The 15,343-nt window shown below is 36.5% G+C and overlaps 2 protein-coding genes across 3 annotated transcripts in view; one reads left to right on the forward strand and one right to left on the reverse strand.

Moving 5' to 3' along the window:
* Positions 1–1,303: 1,303 nt before the first annotated feature.
* LOC120085818 (SWAP (Suppressor-of-White-APricot)/surp RNA-binding domain-containing protein) lies at positions 1,304–4,790 on the reverse strand. Its single transcript, XM_039042027.2, has 4 exons — positions 4,526–4,790; positions 3,025–4,121; positions 2,421–2,695; positions 1,304–2,282 (listed from the first exon to the last, which is right to left on the reverse strand). The coding sequence occupies exons 2-4, from the start codon at positions 4,044–4,046 to the stop codon at positions 1,519–1,521; spliced, it is 2,061 nt and encodes a 686-aa protein (XP_038897955.1). The 5' UTR covers positions 4,047–4,121; positions 4,526–4,790; the 3' UTR covers positions 1,304–1,518.
* A 2,439-nt stretch (positions 4,791–7,229) lies between these two features.
* LOC120085817 (DNA topoisomerase, type IA, core) overlaps positions 7,230–15,343 on the forward strand; it is a 30,786-nt gene continuing 22,672 nt past the window's right edge. The window contains exons 1-9 of one of the 2 annotated variants that reach the window (XM_039042025.2): positions 7,230–7,558; positions 8,543–9,283; positions 9,385–9,794; positions 10,142–10,796; positions 13,538–13,624; positions 13,918–13,964; positions 14,140–14,246; positions 14,427–14,527; positions 15,069–15,161. In XM_039042025.2, coding sequence (XP_038897953.1) covers positions 7,439–7,558; positions 8,543–9,283; positions 9,385–9,794; positions 10,142–10,796; positions 13,538–13,624; positions 13,918–13,964; positions 14,140–14,246; positions 14,427–14,527; positions 15,069–15,161 — 2,361 coding nt within the window. In that variant the 5' untranslated portion in view covers positions 7,230–7,438. The remainder of the gene's footprint in view (positions 7,559–8,542; positions 9,284–9,384; positions 9,795–10,141; positions 10,797–13,537; positions 13,625–13,917; positions 13,965–14,139; positions 14,247–14,426; positions 14,528–15,068; positions 15,162–15,343) is intronic. The other variant, XM_039042026.2, reaches the window with a different exon arrangement.

Raw genomic sequence — 15,343 nt, forward strand, 5'->3', positions numbered from 1 at the left:
CTCACGATCTCCCTGAATCGACAACGTTACACATAACCACATGCAAGTATCACCAAAAGGAAAACCATGAGTCTTGCAACCACCCTAACATTGTTAGCATTACATGTAATTAGAGGCGAATGTCAGAGGGATGATCTATAAATAGCCTCACTCGACGACTCCAAAGTAGAAGAGTAAGTAATATCTAAAAGAAGGCTTTGGTTTTACTTATTATGCGCTTAGCTAAACTATACGCTCAATATCACACCAATGCGAGAATTTCTCATGCAGATCAGGTCAGAAAGGGAGACTAGACAAGGAGAAGTGGACCGAAGGTCAAGCGCACGAGAGACCCGCAATGCCAAGGAACACGGATAAGATCCAAGCGCCAACTTGTTAGACAAAAAATTGACCACGACTTATTGCATGAATTTAAAATTCTAAGAACTTGGTTGACACTTTTTAAAGTTCAAAAACTTATTGGATACAAAATTAAAAATGTATAGACTAAACGGACACAAATTCAAAATTTATAAACTAAATTTGTATGGAAATTCTTTTTGTACTTGTGAAGATGTTCAAACTAACTTTTGAAGTTTGTGGTCCTTCAAGATTATTCCACATATGAGATGGCATTAAATAGTTTACGGTTATACTTTACCAGAAAAAGGACGATAAAACCATCAAAAATTTATTTTATAAGAAGTAAAGAGAAATATGATCTGACACAAGAAACTCATCATCATTATTATTATTATCTTTTTATTTATTTATTTACAACATGTGAGTTGGAGAATCGAACTCCCGACCTTGAAGTTAGTACTATAAATTCAAGCCAATTGAACTATAATCATGTAGGCCGAAACTCCTCACCTTTAATTAAAAAAGAAAAAGAAAACATATTAGGTGAAGAAAATATCTAAATGAAATCATATCCATCGATGTATTTGTTAGGCCCATCCAATGACCATAGTTTGTTGATTTAAATTTTAGAAAATATTGGAAAAAAGTAGATAACGAAATTAAAAATTTGGAGATGATATCTAATTTATATACCATTTTTACATATTCCTAATCATTTCAATTTTTTGTAAAAATTGGTAATATGTGCACATGTTATGCTTATAAAGTTAGATACAAATGTGTGTTAGTGAAGGTAAGGAAATGTTACTTTGAATCTGCTTTTGCCAAACAAGACATCTCTGTGCTTTCTATCAAGTACAGCTTTAAGAAGAAATTTCCCAAATAATTGAGTCAGCCAACTATTGTAAAGCAACCATGCAGGACGAAACTCACTGTTCGATTTACCCGAGGAATCAAAATCTGAAAAAACCGAGTCTCATTTCATGTTGTTCGTCTGCTCGAGTATGATTCTTTAGATCAGAACTAAATACACAATTCAACCGGTCGAGTCCGATGCTAATGACCCAATAATGGTGAACAAATCCAGCAAAACTTAGATGCAAACAGAAAAAGGTTGGTATGTTACATGTTCCAAACTACGGGGTCACTCCTAGTAATAAATTCAACTGTTTCTTTTCACTTTGTGGTGGCCCTTGCACTCATAGAGGAGTGGTAATTGGTACTTCTTTGCTTTCTATAAGAAGTATAAACATCATCATATTGACTATCCTCATTTGGATTGGCTGTTGCTCCGAGTCCTAACCTTCCTGAGCCTTTTCGATCTACACTTCCATCGGCATATGCACCCGTCTCTGGGTCAACCTGAAGGTTGGGAGGAGGAGGAATGCAAGCTCCGCCCTTACGTACCGGTGGTTCTCTCTCATACTCAAAATCGTCATCTTTGGCATCAGAACTCATGGGTCCTTCTGAGGGATTAACCTCACCAATCTCTTTAAAGAACTTAGACACTCTCTCAAGAACTTCGGAGGGAGATATATTGGATGGAGGAATTATAGTTGGAATATCCAAAGGGCTCATGGGAGAATATGGGACTCCACTTCCAATCTGCATTTTTCTCACCATTCCAGGAATGAGACCAGGAGGGAACAAAGGATATGGTGGCAATTTTTCACCCACAGCAGCAGGCTGTGGAGGCATTAATTGGGCATTGGGCTGTTGGTTTGGTGGTTGAACAGAAGTTGGCAAAGGAATGGAGCTTACAAAAGCAGCAGTTGGTATTGTACTTGGTAGAAATTGCTGTGGCGTCACGGATCTTGGCAGAGCCTGGCCTGAGGGAACAGCCTTATCGGGGTGCTCTTGATCAGGAAAACTTGGGATGGCGCCTTGCCTGTCAGGTTGCCATTGGTGCACGGTGTGGTTATTTGTATGCTGTGTCAATCCTGCATGGCACCAAGAAGTTTAACAAAAACTATAACCATTTAACCAGAAAATATCATTTTTGCACAATGGCACTCTCCAAATGAGAACAGACGTGAATGCATAATCCAAAATAAGGGAGAAAAATGAGAGGGGCCAACCAGCAGCTGAATCTACTGCAACGGGTAGCTCTTTTGGATGCCCTGGCAAAGCTTTAGTTGGTATCCCTTTAATCATTTCACTCTCAAGTGCGGTAATAGTATCCTGATCATAAATCTCCTTGGACGCCCAGAACTGTACCAACTTCTGTAATTTCAACTGGCTTTCCTCCTTCATTTGAGGGTTGTGATATACTCTTGCAAGCATGGAACCTAAAACTGGTTCGAATGCTAGAGCTTCGTTGTCAAGGTCATTTGAGTTGATTCTTCGCATCATGCTGCAAAATTTGGAAGAAAAATTAATGGGTTCATACACCTTGAATAATTATATTGCAATACTGCTAAAAGATTAGTTGGTCAACACGAAAGATAATTTATTGAATAAGCTTCTAAGAAAACAATCCACTGATTTGATTCTATTTAAGGAGCCAGACAGGAGAGAACATCCCTCACTTCACGAGCAGTTAGTTTAGACAAGTATAAGAAAATAAAGAAAAGCTGAAAATGGTATTCAACAACATCACGAACTTCAGCATGTTAAGTGCACTAAACCAAGAAATTATAAATTTGAAATAACAATAACGGAAGCAATCATATGGTAGCGAACCTCTCAAAAAGAATGTCATTGACAAGGTATATTATATGAAGTTGCTTCTCGGAATCATCTATGTTAAATATCATGTCTCTAAGTGCCTCAGCCATGGCTGGAGCAAAAGGAGACCGCTGCATGAACCAAGTTTTAGCACCTTTAATGGATTCTTTTGCGCCAGTAAGGTTACTGAGCACATTGTTGAGCTCCAGAGCAACATCTGAAGGAAGAGGTCCAGAAAGCCCTTTAAAAGATTTTGAAGATTGATCATAATCCGACCGACCAGGGATACCAAAAGCCTGTTGATGGTGCTGCTGCTCATAGAAAGAAGCAAAAGGAGTTTGATGCATTTGAGGACCCCCAATTATTGATGCAGAAGCATTCAATGGAGGAGCATTAAGGGGAGATGGACTTGTCATAGGATTTGGATGGGGGTGCAACATGGGCATAGATGAAGATGGGAAGGGAGAATTGAACGGTCCTCCAAGATGGGGGCGAGTCATTAGCCAAAGCTTATAACGGTAGTAACTCTGCCCCTCCCCGCCAAAGAGAAAGCCGTATGCTGGATTGTCCTGTTGTTTTTCTCGTATCATGGATTCAAATTCAGGGCCATTCTTTATGATATACTCCACGAGTTTGTCTATCCGTTTTTGGAGCTCAGGGTCTGAAGGAGGTGGAACTGGTGGTGGAGAAGCAGAATCATAGGGGCCATGGTAAGGTGAAGGACCCATGGGAGGAGGTAAATGAGGAGCAAAAGCTGGTGGTGGTTGCTGCTGCTGTTGAAGATGAAGAAGGTGAGGGTGGGGTGGATGATGTGGGTGAAGTTGTGGTTGCTGCTGCATAGGGTGGTGATAAGGGAACTGTTGCATCGCAGGATGTGGCGGTAGGAAAGGGGGACCTGGAACAGATGGAGGAAATTGTTGATGTTGGCCATGAAATCCAAAAGGCTGCTGTTGTTGAAGATTAGTCGCTTGTCTTTGCTGTTGTGCATACGCAGCCATAGCAGAAGCAGCTGCATAATCTTGAGACTGTCGATCCATTAGCTACTGAGAATTCTATATCGGTAATCAGCTGGATAACAATCTCGACAGAATCTCCAATCTACAGGCACAAATCTGGCAAAGAAAAAAAAAGAAAAGATCACTAATCATCCTCCAAACAATCAAAAACTATAATTTCGTATCACCAAACGAGTCAAATTTGGAAGTAGGTGTCAAACAAAAGCTATAATTGTCGCAGCCACATTTCAGACAATCAAACAAGTCCAAATTGAAAGTAAGTATCAACCAACTACATATTACTTAATCCCGAAAGTTCAACATTAAAAACCTCGAAAACGAGCAAACATACATAAACCGCTAGCTTGCGGTGCTTTCACACGGCATTTCAAGAACATCGTGAACAAAAATCCTATAATTTCTTTCTATCTTTGACATCAGAATCTCAGCCATGTAACGGAGATTCGTCCAAACTAGTTTTAAAAAAAAATGTCGAAGTGCCAGAACATATCTACACTAACCAGCGTTGTCTTTCACACAAGCCTCCGAGCTCCTTCACACTCTTTCTTGGTCCTCCTTTTCTTCTCTGTCTTCGTTGTTGCAATTCCACGACGACTCCGGCGAGGTTGTTTGCGGTCGCCGCCGTAATTTCCGGTCTTCGAAACGGTTCCTTAGGGCTCCAAGCGAACCCTGCGATAAACGGATTCGTCCGGGTCCTAGCTCCGAGATTGAACTAGGGAAAATGTATTGTTCTTTTTTACTTTTCTGTTTCCAGTTTTAATATTTAATAAAATGTTAAAATAACGGTAATTTCATTTCATTTTTAATTCACGTATTTTTATTTTTTAATTGTCAAATTTTAGTTTTATAAATCTTTGATTTAAGAAAACCGTAAATCTATAAATTTGATTAAATAGTAATAACACTTTTAATGCGAGAAAAATATACCGTGGTGATTTATTAAATGGTTTTAGAAAAATCAATAATGAACCGTGAAAACTAGTTTTTTAGATTTACTACGAGTATAGTGACTAAAATTGAATTCTGAAAGCATGTAAATCAAAATGGTATTTTATCTTTTATTAACATTTACATACATTTTTCTTTCACCGTTCAAATCGATAACATATGGTCACGTGTGAATAAGATTGAGACCAAAGTAAAATGGACCTCAAAATTTATATTGAAAGTTATTTGGTCAGTAAGAGAGATAGAGAGCTTGGGTTTTGGCATGATCTCTATCTCGACATAAGGGTGAGGCTAAGGTGCATAATTTAGACATGCCTCTAATATAATAAAATTCGTGTTGATTCTCAAGACGTAGGTAAAACTTTCCTTTTAAATCTATCATTATAATTTGAACCCTTGTTTTTACACTTTTTATTCTCCTTGACTTGAGTTCAAGGAATGTGTGATAAGCATCACGCCGATGCTGAGTATTTTTTATTGCATACTACAATCTTTTTTTCTAAATATATAAATTAATTGTTGAGACACACAAATGTCAAACACCTTTTCTCTTATACGGAGTTTTCATCAATAAAATGTTTGCTATTTGTTATTTAGTGGTGGAGAATGGCATGATGAAAAATTGCTCTTTTTCTTCCTATTTCATAATTTTGTATGTTTGGAATATAATTATATTGCCTTGAAACACTTTTTTATATGGTCAAGTATTTTGCCAAATTATTATTTGTTGTCAATGGTCATATTAGTAGTAATAAAACCGAAAAAAAGTTGATAAATATAATAGAAAACTTTGAAATTTTCTCGGTATTCCATTTCAGTCGGATGGGTTAATTGTGAAAAATACAAAACAAGTTGTGTTTTCTTAAAAGTTTAAACGGTAAACATACATAAGTTTTAAAAAATTGTGATTCTCATATTAAACACGTTGATGTCAAACTTTGGATAGAAAACAATACATTTGATCATCACATGACAGCAATTGTAAATTTGTAATATGAAGAAAACGTGAACGGCAAAACACAAAGAATATAGGCACCGATGTAGTACTTGTCAGATGTATCTAAATAATAATACGTCTAACTAGAGTATGAACTACGTAAGTTGATTGATATTTCATCTTGCCAGAACGCTTTGCCTCCAATGCATATGTCAGTAGGAGATTTTTGGTTGTAACAAGAGTTTTTTTCCCGGTGCAGAGGTGTAACAAGAGCTTTCAAGGACGATAATAAAACCACTTTGATGTATTTATGGTGAACATCAGGTCTAGCGCGTTCATATAGGGTCTTTAGGTCGTATTAGGTTAATTCTTAAACCCAATGGATAAACATGCATTTATCATGCCACATTCATCAAATGGGGAGGCTCGCCCTTGACTAGCTTAAGGCCGAAGAGGTTAGTTTGGACTTTCGACCTAAACTATCATCTTCTCAAGACCAAAATAAGTTGGACATGCCTCAACCATCAAATGGGGAAGGTTAGCATTGATCTTAGCCTCGTACCCGACTTAGATTGATCAAGTTAGTATGGGTCTTGACCCAAACTCCTATCTTCCCATTTTTAATTGGGCCATAAGGGGTGTGATTTTCTACCTCAAATTTCACGAGTTTCTTGATTGGATAGTTTGCAAATTATATAAATTTGATTACGTCCTCTAATCCAAATCGATCAATACCAACACACATACTAACTTTGTCGACCATGATTCTTGTTAACTTTTTGATTGAGTTAATTGAAGTGAGGATTGCATCACAAATTTAATTTGGAAGAAGTTTGTCTTATCCACGTATACAATACTATTCTAATTCATTATGAAACACGTATAAAGCTATAATTGGTAATCAGTTTTAAACTTGACATATTAAACGGGAAAAAACCCTTCAAAATAAGAAACAAGAGAGGTGAGAAAAAAATTATATATAAGAAAAAAAAATGTAAACTTTTGAATTTCGAGGTCATATTGATTTAAAATCGAAACTAACCACTGCATCAATTTAATTGTGAACTTTCATAAGTATATCAATTTAAACCTCGAATTCTCATAAGTATGTCAATTTAAATCATTTATTTAGATACATTTATGAAAATTTATAGTTTAAATTGATATATTTATGGAAGTTTAGAGTTTAAACTGATATACTTATGGAAGTTTAGTGTTTAAATTGATATAATTATTATTTTATAGTTTGAATTGATGGTACTAAAAACTTAAAGAGTTTAAATAGATAATAACTACAAAGTTTAAAAATAAAATATAATAAGAATGACACAGCCCTAATGGAGTGACGCGAGAATGGCTGCTTTACTTAATCCCAAAACCTCTCATCCAAAAACCCCTCTTCTTTGGCGCCTGGGTTCTTTCTGAAACTGTGTTCGTCTCACTCTCTCTCTCTCTGTACCCGAAAGTGAAAGTTTAGCCGAGACAAGCTTGGAAGCGAATATGGTCGCCAATTGATACTGTTGACGCAATGAGCCAGCTTCAGAGGAGCTTGTTATTGGCCACTTCTTCCAGTAACGCCATTTCTTCCTCTGTATTTTCAACAACTCCGTCTGCTTCATCCTCGCGACTCCGTCCTTTCATGGCCAAGGTTCTCATATTCCACCAATTGTTCTATGATTTTTTTAAAATATTTTTTTTTGCTGTTCTTTAACCTTTAAACTATTGCGTTTTGTCTGGCAGCAATTATTTCATTAGAGCTGAACCGTATGAATTTTTTTGAAAATTTATCTGGTAATGATCAATAATATATCTCTATAACGTTCGAAGAGTTGCAATTTTATACTGGCTTGAAGTCTTGTTAACGAACGAGCAAACTTCTGGTGTTCGACATTTTGGTTGCTTCCGCTCATTTGTTCGTTTTCTAATTGTTTGGGAGTGAATTTATATGTTTGTCAAGGTGGTAGTGTGTTTGCTACCGATTTTTCTCTGCTGTTTAGTATGCTGGTTTTGAATTATTTAAGTTATACTTTTACATTCTGACTTAGAGATTTGTCTCGCAGCATATACTAGAGATGAACGGTATGAAAATTTTAGAAACTTACGTAATAACGGTCTATGCAACCTTCATAGAGAAGAGTTGGAAGAGTTGCAGTTTTCATACATGCTTGATCTTTTGTTAACGAACGTATAAACTTCTGATATTTGACTTTTTGGTTACTTCCGCCTCTTGGTTATTTTTCTGAATGCGTTGGAGTGGCTCAGTGAATCTATGTTTTTATGGCAGTGAGACATTGTGTTTTCTACCAGTCTCTCTTTGTAGTTTCGTTGGTTGTATTCAGAGTTTTTTAATTTTCAGACTCACAAACTCCTGTTTATTGATTCGTTTTGGACTCTTGCAGCAAATATTAGGAATAGACTTTTTTGAATATTTTAAAAATTTATGTGGTAATGGGCAATCATATCTAATAAGGAAAAACATTCAAAGAGTTGCAACTCCAATGTCTGTCAATGCTGTGCAAATTTCTGCAATTTACAATTTAAGTTGCTTCCGTTGACCTTTTGTTTTTTCCAAGTATTATGTACTTGCCCGGTGGGTAATAACGTGTTATTTTGTTTGATGTTCGTGTTACAGTTGCAGAGCAGCACTATTCAAAATTATACTAGCAAATGCATACCCGTTTTACCTTTTAGCACTACTTGTAATTACGCTAGATGTTCTCAGCTTGTTTTTAGAAAAGGCAGAGTAACATTTGCTATCAAGACTGAACGTGCAAATGCTGGGCAGTATCGTACACGTGATGAGCCAAATTGTGTTTTCACTCTATATTCTCGCTTACCATTGGGATTTGTGCATTCTGTTGCATCACCAAATGCTCCTAATTGGCAGTTGTTAAATGGCACTTTTACACCTAAACTTCCTAATTATAGAGCGTTTGGAAAGAAGTTCTTTTCTAAAACTACAGAAACATTGAATGGAACTGAGAATAAGAACGTTAAATATGTAAGGAATGGAACAAGTACATTGCCATTTGAAGGATTGAATAAAAAATGGAAGGGTGCAAAACCTGTTGCTACGTCCAGGCTAAAGAGAATCAGTGCTTCAGGGCCCTCAGGCTCCACTAGTGTTGATGGAACAAATTCAAGCGATCAGTTGGTTGGGACTACAAAGGAGGCAGGTCTAGTTTCATCTGATTCTTCGTCATCCATTAGGAAAGCATCCAAGGGTTTGAAAGAAAAGAAGTCTGGGAGCAAGAAAAAGAAGGAAGCTATTTCTTCAACCAATGATGCAGATGTTGAAGCAGCATGCAAGGATGGTCAGTCAAAGAGCTTAGATAGTAGCAATATTGATCAGGATGTTGTACAAGATCCAAAGGTTTGCAAATTGTAATTGATGGATGTTTTTAATCCATCCCTCCCTCCCCCCCTCCCCCCCCTTCTCATTACATTATTTTAACTAACAGTGCAGTTTTTCAGAAAAATGTTACCGGGAGTACTTCCAAAGGTTCTGCTTCAACAAAACAACAATCCAATAAGAAAAAAGGTAACTCTAGCAGAAAAAGAGAAGCTAAAAAAGACGCTAATAAGTTGCCACAAAAGCCAAACTTTGTAGTGGATGCAAGGGGGAAATCTCAGGGAATAACAACTTTCAAGCAGCTATATCCCCCAATGGGAAAGTCTGTTATGGTGGTGGAATCTGTTACAAAGGCAAAAGTTATTCAGAATTATCTTGGAGATATGTTTGAGGTGCTACCTAGCCATGGCCATGTTAGAGACTTGGCTGCAAGGTCAGGTTCCGTAAGACCTGATGATGACTTCAGTATGGTGTGGGAGGTTCCTTCTGCTGCCTGGACTCATCTGAAAAGCATAAAAGTTGCCTTAAACGGGTATGCATCTGGGTTCTGTTGTTAGCTTGGCCTGCATGCAACTGTATTTTTGGCTAGTTTGATAATGATTGTTAAGTTTACGTGTACACACACATGGACGTTTGTATTTCTTTTATTAAGTTTGGTCTGCTTTTTGTATATGGTTTTCATCGTTGTGCCTGTGCATCTGTGTCATTTATTTTGTGATGTCTAATATGCCTTATTTTCTCTTACCTCCAATTATGTCATTTATTTTGTGATGTTGTAAGACCCCTAGTTCCTTTCTTTTCTAATATACTTTCTTTTTTCTTACCTCCAGTTCCTTCAGGTTTAACTTTCTTTTATTTTGTTTTGTGTTTATTCCTCAGAGCAGAGAACCTTATTCTTGCATCTGATCCAGATCGTGAAGGTGAAGCTATTGCTTGGCATATAATTGAGATGTTGCGGCAGCAGGATGCTCTACATGAAGGTATTAGCATAGCAAGGGTTGTTTTTCATGAAATAACTGAGACTTCTATCAAGAGTGCCCTGCAATCTCCTAGAATAATTGATACAAACTTGGTTCAGGCTTACCTTGCACGGCGTGCTTTAGATTATTTGATTGGATTTAATATTTCACCATTATTATGGAGGAAATTACCAGGTTGCCAATCAGCTGGGCGTGTTCAATCAGCTGCACTCGCCCTAATATGTGACAGAGAAATGGAAATTGATGAATTTCATGCGCAAGAATACTGGACTATTGACATTAAGCTGAAGCAAAAAGATCCTTGTTCTTCAGTGGAAGAATTTGCAGTCCCTGCACATTTGACCCATTTTGAATCTAAGAAGTTAAATCAGTTTGCAATCAGCTCCAACACAGAGGCAAAGAATATAGAAACTGCACTGAAATCAGTAAATTTTCAAGTGCTTAGCTCTAAAAAGAATGAAGTGCGGAGAAATCCTCCGATGCCATATATAACATCTACACTTCAGCAGGATGCAGCAAACAGATATAATTTTCCTGCAACTTACACAATGAAGGTACGTGGTAATCTTGTTTGCCCTCATCATGAAGTTCCCCATGATATAAGATAATGCAGTCACGTTGAGTTAAGATTACTTCTAATCACCAGTAAGCACCAAATAGTTATTCTCCCCTATTAATAATGTGGTATATACTAATGTGTTACTGAATGCCGGTGCCTATGCTAGTTGTAAGATCTTTATGGACGTACCAGCTGTAAGAGCCTTGTGGGTTGTTTGGTCAGTCGCCTCGCTGAAACTAAGGATGTTTTTATGTAGTAAGTTAGTTATCATTATTATTATTTTTATAATGAAAACAATTATTTTTATTGAGAAAAAAAAAAGAGCATAAAAAACCAAGGCCACTAAAGAAGGGAACTCCACTAAAGAAAGGGAGCCCTAGCTATACAAAATAGTGCTCATAGAACAGTAATAAAAAATCTTCGAAATTGAAGCTTGTAGGAAAACATAAAATAGTGCGTATAGAGAGTTATTTATTAAGTGGGCAGTTCAGATATTGGAAAACTCAGTTCTATTTCTCGCGTGGTTTGGAAATGACATTATCCTTAGAAAGTCAAATGCTTTTGCTGGTATATTGTGTTAGGGGGTCTTAATACTCAAGAACGGATCCAAATTAGGAATCTTGGTTTTTTGCTTGTCTTCAATACAGGAAGAAGTTGAAACATTAATTTTTTTTTAATAGGGAATGGAAGAAGTTGAAAAAAATCAAGATAATTTGTTCTTATGGCTTCCTTTTTGTGCCCTTAGAGAAAGTCTCTCTCTCTCTGTCTCCTTTTTTTTTCTGCCTCTTGGTAATTGTTCTATTATGATTACAGAGAAAATATATCAAGCCATAGATGGAAAGTGTACAAGCTAAACTAAAGGTTTGGGGTAGAGGAGACCCCCTGCGAAGGGAAACTATTACGATAAACACCTCCAATTGAGGTTGAGAAAAAAAAATGTCATGGCTAAAATAAAAAGTTGTTATTATTATTATTATTTGTTTTGGAAAAGAAACAATTTCATTGATAAATGAAATATTCAGAGAGAATACAAAATACAACCGAGGAGATACAAGTGGGAAATCCATTTAGAAAGATATAATAGAAACCATGGGCCAACAAAAGAATAGATAAATAGAAAGATGTATTGTGGATTGAAGCTGCAGAAAACCTTCATATCGAATGAGACAAACTAAACAAACCAACAATCCAATACATAAAACCATAGCGACCTAAAATCAAATGAGAACCTAAACAGATAAACCCCTGACGAGTAAAAAATAGCAATGTAGATACACTTGATGAAAAGGAGAAAGGAAAGCCAAAAGTTGGACAGGAGAAACGTAGAGCAATGAAAAGTTCAAGCCGATAATGATCCTTCTCTAAGCAAAGATGATGCTTTTTTTTTTCCATAAGAGATCGATCATTCCAAGTTTTGGATTTTCTCGAATATGTTTCCTTTGTTTCACCATTTGCTTGTTTTTCTTTGTCCTAGCGGGAATAGCCATAATACAAAGTCCATTTTCTCTGAACCAAGGTGCCAATGCATTTATGTGAGGACCCAGATGAGTTCGGTAGAGGAATGGAATAATACCATTATGCCTTTAGAGGCTCATAAAAGGATGGATGAGGAGAGCCAAGTGGAGTTGGGACGGGGCTTGTTAGGTAATCTTCCGAATCAGCATCAAATGGAAAAACCACAATGGCAGTGGAATGCTTTACACCAGGGCGAAATGTTGTCTTAAGATGGGTGTCGGTTGATTGGGATGGTATGGGCTTGTTGCTTATCAAAGGGAAAGATGAGGATGGGGGAAGAGACAAACTCTCGGTGAAGGAAGAAGGAAGAGTTTGAGTGTGGATGTGATTTTTCTTGAGAGAGAGGGGGGATGTGACCGGAGGAATTGTTGGGACTGGTGGAGAGATAATAGTGGACCAATGAATGCCTTATGCAATCAAATATGTGAAAGGGGTTATTTTGATTGGGGGAGAAGGTAAAGAAGGGGAAGGGAAGTCAAAAGTTGTTGGATGGGAAAAGTCAGCAGAAGAAAGGGTGTCATTGGGTGGATAAAACAATAAAAAGTTATTTTGAAGGGCACTCCAACAAGTGGGATATGTATTGTTCAAATTCAGGAAAAACTACCTAATTTTCTGACTACCTTGAAAGAATCTTTGGCTTGTTTCTGACCACAAAACCATGGCAAGTTGGCTTTGTCTTTCAGTAATCTTAACTCTATTGTTGGTTTGACACTAACTTCAACTAATTTGATATTAGATCTCATTTTTAAACATTGGAGAAAATATATAGAATAACTTATATAAAAGTTCAATATCAAATAAATTAATATATTGATATAACTATTTTTTTCCAACATATCTTACTCTCTTCTTTTCTAAATCCATTCTTAGTAAATAGTGCCTATTACTGAAGATAAATACCTATTTCTATTTCTCATTTAATTTTTTCCCACTACGATTTTATGTCATTGGAATTAGTTTGATCTTAATTTACGTTCTGAATGTTTTCCTAGTAGATGCCTTTTGCCTTTGGCCCTTCTCCTTTTTGTATAAATGTGTGTCTGGAGGTTGAGAAACTACTCAATGGAACATGAGTATAAGTGGTTTCATATGTGATTCAAGACGTTAGGCAATATTATTTATTTATTTATATTTTTTTTTTCCTTTCCTTTATTTCTTGACAACTTAGAAATATAGGGGGGGTATTTTATGCTCCTGCCACTTATATGACTTTCTATGCAGCTTGCCCAGAAACTTTATGAGGGGATTCAACTGGCTGATGGAAAGGCAGCTGGGTTAATAACTTATCCAAGAACGGATGGGCTACATGTAAAAGCTTTTTTCCTTCAACTATACCTCCATGCTATCTCTTTTTATTTCTTTGGCAAGACAGCTGGGTTTGTCTTGTTGCCTAAGTCTATTTTTACCAATTAATTACTATGTGATTTTATTCTTTCTTTGATGTTACTTGTGTAATTTCTCATAACAATGCATGGAAGAAGGTGAAATTATTTCTTAGGTTGATGTTCTATTTCACTTTTGTCCTGTTCATGCTGTTTTGCCATTTTTAAAAATCTTAGGTGGTGGTCTAACCCTCGTTGCTTGAACCACTTCCTATTCAGATCTCTGATGAAGCTGTCAAGGACATTCGCTCCTTGATTAGGGAAAGGTGAAAGTTTAAATTCCACTTCTCTTTTCTTTGTAACTTTACTAAGGCTGTAGCGCCCTTTCACTTGAGGATGGTCTATATTTCAATTTTCTAGGTGCAATTTGTATTCTCTCCATCCTAAATAAGGGTTTTAGTGCATCTAATTTTTTATTCTTGAAAAACTTACTGTTTACAGATACGGGCAGAATTTTGTATCAGAAAGTGGACGCAAATATTTTAAGGTCAAGAATGCTCAAGAGGCTCACGAAGCAATCAGACCCACTGATGTGCAACGATTACCCTGTAATTATATAATCTTCTGGCTAAATAATGCTTGATTTGGGAATATACATATGTGTTATTTTATCCTAGTAACCTACTCCAACTTTGTTAACTCGTAAGACTGTTGCTTTAGCCTTCCCATTTTGGTGAAAACATTTTAACCGATTATTGTTCATTTTATTTCATTGCATTCACTTCCAGCAATGCTAGTGGGAACACTTGACGAAGATTCTCACAAACTATACTCTCTTATTTGGCTCAGAACTATGGCATGTCAAATGCAACCTTCTATCACTGAACAGGTCAGGATGCATTGCATTACTGTATTTATTTTATCTTATTCAGTATTTTGCTTTCTTCAATTGTTTAAGGATAAATTTTATCATAGGAATGTGTGGCTTATATAATAGAACTATCATTATTGATTCCATTTATTATTTTTTCTTATTAAGATGGTACTAACATGAGACCCTATATCATACAAGTTCTTGTGGCTTAGAGAGGTAGAGATACCGAGGGCTAGAGTCACCCTGACCTAAAAATGAGATTATTGTGGCTTAGAGTGGGATTATAAATCAAGATAGGTTCTATATTACTTTCCAAATGTCAATGGATAATTTGTGTATCTTCTTTTCCGTCTGTAAGAAATGAAGTAAGTTGTGGGTGTCTTTTAGAGAAGACTATTACTGCACATTTTCTCTTTATAAAGGAAGTGCATTGTATTTGTCCGCTAGTTTTCTTCACTTTTGTTTCTAAATTGTAGTTAACTTCAATTTGGGTGTCCTTTTTAGCAGACTATGACTACACAATTTCTCTTTATAAATATATGTTATATGTTACCAGATTCAAATTGACTGTGGACTTGCGGATGAGTCCATCATTTCCCGATCTACATGCTCAAGAGTTCAATTTCGTGGGTTTCAAGAAGTTTTTGAGGTATGAGAGTCCTGCTAAGTATTCTTTGAGAGAGAGATTGATTAATTTGTTTACTTGCATGTAACGGATGCTTTCAATTATTTACCTTCCATCATTCTGTTAGTCAATCTCAACTTCCAGTAATCAATTATAACGCTCTTTATTGAAAAAAAATGTACTGGGGAGGGAGGAGGGAGGGGGGG

This window comes from Benincasa hispida, chromosome 9, assembly GCF_027475165.1.
Source record: "Benincasa hispida cultivar pf3 chromosome 9, pf3_genome.v1.1, whole genome shotgun sequence".
NCBI lineage: Eukaryota > Viridiplantae > Streptophyta > Magnoliopsida > Cucurbitales > Cucurbitaceae > Benincasa > Benincasa hispida.